Here is a 3,546-nt window from a genome sequence, read left to right on the forward strand (position 1 = left end):
GTATCCACTGTGTCTGGAGGTGGTCTGCAGGCTGAAAAGACCTAGAGGGCAAGAGACAAGGGGCTTGGGGGCTGGTGGTTGGGACTCCATGGTTGTCACCATCCCTAATGTTTTCAAAGAGGAGAAGAAGCTAAGGCATCCCAACTTCCCATATCTGTCACTCAAATCGCTTCCCCTTCCCTTATGCAAAGATTTCTTTCCTCAAGGATTTTCTCACACTCCACAGGATTGCCTGCCCCTACCCCCTGGAACCCCGTCTAGCCCTGTTCTCACTCCCCACCCCTGCCCCGACCACCCTGACTGGTCCCCCAGTGTATCTCAGACCACACACTGTGGTTTGTTTGTTTTTGAGATAGAGTCTCACTTTGTAACCCTGGGTAGACTGCCCTGGTGTCAAAACTCAAAGTAGCCTCAAATTCTTGGGCTCAAGCAATCCTCTTGACTCAGCCTCTGAAGTAACTGGGACTACAGGCGCCTGCCATAACCCTCCTCTATTTTTTAGAGACAGGGGTCTCATTCTGGCTCAGGCTGATCTCGAACTCCTGAGCTCATGCAATCTACCTGTCTTGGCCTCCCAGAGTGCTAGGATTACAGGCATGTGAGCCAACGTACCTGGCCCTCCCAGGCACTGTGTTTTGAATGGAGCCAAGGTGAACCTGGAGCAAATCCCTATCAAAAGCTATTAACCCCTCAGGGTGGCCCTGAGCACCCCCCTCACTGAGACCCAAGGCCATGGTCATGGCCTCCTGGGGCCATTCCTTCCTCAGGAGAGTCTGGAAGCCTGGGCATGGGGAGAGGGTCACTGGCCCTTTAAGGGCACATCCCCATTATGTGCCTGGGCCAGGAGGTGCTCAGGCCTAGGGAGGACAGAGATCTGGTCCCCTTTTGACATTCTCCCATTTACTCCTAACATCACCTCTTACTATAAGCAGACTACCACCCAAAGATAAGGCTGAGACCACACCTTACCTGGTCACCTTGGCTGAGCTGAAAGTCCAGGCTTGAGGACAGGGAGCCCCTGGTTCCCCCAAGGGCCTTGATCTTATGGCAGTAACCCACCTGAGCAGCTGGTTCTCCCTTCATGCCCCCTCTACCTGATGGGAAGACAGGTGAGCCACAGGTAAGCTGTGAATGTCCTCCAAATAGGAGTCTAGCTTCTAGAACTAGCTCTCCCACTAATATGCTCTGTGACCACAAGCCATTCACTTCCTCTGGCCAAATAAGAGGGGTGGACTGGATGTGCAGGGACTCTCTTGGTGTTGAAGTGGCAGCCAAGGGTGGTCTCCTGATAGGTGCAGAAAAGAGATTGAATGGAGACTAGCCAGTCGGGAGGAGCAGAGTTGTACTGGGAAGAAAGAGAAGGTTCTTGTTGAAGTTATTGTCAAGTGAGCCCAAAGATCTGAGAGAACATTCCAGATTCCTCATGGTCACCAAGAACTGACACCATCCGTGCCATGCTAAGAGAAGTCAATTCCTCCACCAACCAAAGGCTCCCCACCAAAGGGAGTCCCCCACCCCAGCTCAGCTGGAGGACAACTCCTGTCACCCATACTGGGTCTTCATGCCTTTGCCATGGATAAAGCCCGAGAGGTGAGCCAAAAGTCCCCAGGTTCCCTGAATGGCCTGACAGGAGGATGCCTTGAGGGCTCAGCTATCTGCTTACTTAGCACCTTGCTTCTCTGCCATCCTTCACTTGAGGCCACACAGCACAGGGATCACCTCAGCCTAGCAAAAGCCCCAAGACCCCTTCCCTGTCCCATCAGCCACTTCCCTCCCTCCTTAACCCCAAAATGCCCTCAGACCCTAAAACTTGCACCCCAGTGTCTCAGCCCACCAAAACCTTCCTTTCCTCTTTCCTGACTCCTGCCAACCCAGCCTCAGATCTCAAAATAAATACCCCGGTCCCCTGAGGGCTTCTTGCTGTGGGGCTCTCCGGGGCTCTCTCTGGCTCTGCAGCAGCCCTCTGCTGGAGAAGGAAGGAGAGTGGGCAGGTGGGCGGCAGGTGGGCAGCAGCTGCCTGTGGCTGAGTTTCCACGGGAGTAAGAGAAGACAGGAAGGTGTGACATTTAAAGTGGCCACAAATCGGAAGTGGGGGGTGAGTAGGCAGGGCTGGGGGCCCTGCAAGACTTGATAAGGCAAGACCCAGCCTTTGCCTACCTACAACAATTCTGCACGCCAACTTGCTGGGTCTGGGTTGCAGTGAACTGGGGCTGCTAGAATTTCAGGGTGTGTGTGCACTGGGGCTAGGAAGGGTGTTATCTCTGATCTCAGAGAACTCATGAGGCTGAGCAGGAGAGAGCAGGGCTCAAAGGCCAGGGTGGGGTCCTTCTGGGGATAGGGGCCAAATTGAAAAGGAGACAGGGCATTGATGATGATAGTGATAGACAGGGATAGGAATAGGCAGAGATAGTGACAGAAGAGGCAGAGCTGGGCAGCGCCTGGGGCTCAGTGAGTAGGGCACTGGCCCCATATACTCAGCAGGTGGCGGGTTCCAACCCAGCCTTGGCCAAACTGCAACAAAAAATAGCCGGGCGTTGTGGCAGGCACCTGTAGTCCCAGCTACTCAGGAGACTGAGGCAAAAGAATCGCCTAAGCCCAAGAGCTGGAGGTTGCTGTGAGCTGTGATGGCACAGCACTCTACCGAGGGCAACAGAGTGAAACTCTGTCTCTAAACAAAAAAAAAAAAGAAGAGGCTGGTGAGAAAACAGGCAGAGACAAGAACAGGAACACAGAAGGGTATGGAATGAGACAGAAAAGAGCAAGCAAGTGGTCTCTCAGAGCAAAGGCCTCGAATACAGCAAACATGTCTTCCTCCTCCTGGGCCCATCTCTCATTGACTAATCCTGGGAAAGCCTGTTCTCGAATCCAGATAGAAAGCTGAGGTCCCAAGAAGGGAAGAGATAATTCATGGAGGCTCCAACATGGGCTTAAAGCATGACTAGATACAAACAGGAATGCCTCCTCGGTCAGGAAGCAGATTTTTAGCCTGAGCAAATTTCATTATTCCTGGGAGCATGAGATGGTGCTCCCCCATCTGGTCACCCCCAGGGCCTCCCACGAATTCCTGTGTGTCCAAGTCTGGCCCAGGGACACAGTCTCCACCCCAGCCATGCCTCTCTGGAATGCACAGAGTCTTCTCAGAATATTCACCTCAGCTGGGGCGGATTACTGGTGTTTCTCCCCCAGTTCAGCCCCTGGAACTGCCATTTATGTCTACAGTGCTCCATCACTTCCCGCCACGATTATTTGCCTACATGTCTGTGAACATCTCAAGGGACCATTGTCAAATCATTTTTTGTTTCCTATGTAGACATTTGTTAGGTTGGGGGGGGTTTGATGCCTAGTCTAAAACTTTTCCCACATGTGAATCTTTTGGGGTTTTTTTAATTGTTGTTGTTGGGGTTTTTTTGTTTTGTTTTTTGAGACAGAGCCTCAAGCTGTCCCCCTGGGTAGAGTACCGTGGCTTCACAGCTCACAGCAACCTCCAACTCCTGGGCTCAAGCAAGTCTCTTGCCTCAGCCTCCCAAGTAGCTGGGACCACAGGCG

General features: G+C 52.8%; 1 protein-coding gene across 1 annotated transcript in view; it reads right to left on the reverse strand.

Annotated features, from left to right (window-relative positions):
- The window catches only part of ZNF683 (zinc finger protein 683), an 8,670-nt gene extending 6,675 nt beyond the window's left edge, over window positions 1-1,995 (reverse strand). The window contains exons 1-2 of the mRNA XM_023519114.1: window positions 1,898-1,995; window positions 970-1,094 (exon numbers count right to left, since the gene is read on the reverse strand). Coding sequence (XP_023374882.1) covers window positions 970-1,083 — 114 coding nt within the window. The 5' untranslated portion in view covers window positions 1,084-1,094; window positions 1,898-1,995. The remainder of the gene's footprint in view (window positions 1-969; window positions 1,095-1,897) is intronic.
- Between the last annotated feature and the right edge of the window lie 1,551 nt (window positions 1,996-3,546).

The sequence above is a fragment of the Otolemur garnettii genome, unplaced genomic scaffold (assembly GCF_000181295.1).
Source record: "Otolemur garnettii isolate 467f Iridium unplaced genomic scaffold, OtoGar3 scaffold00156, whole genome shotgun sequence".
NCBI lineage: Eukaryota > Metazoa > Chordata > Mammalia > Primates > Galagidae > Otolemur > Otolemur garnettii.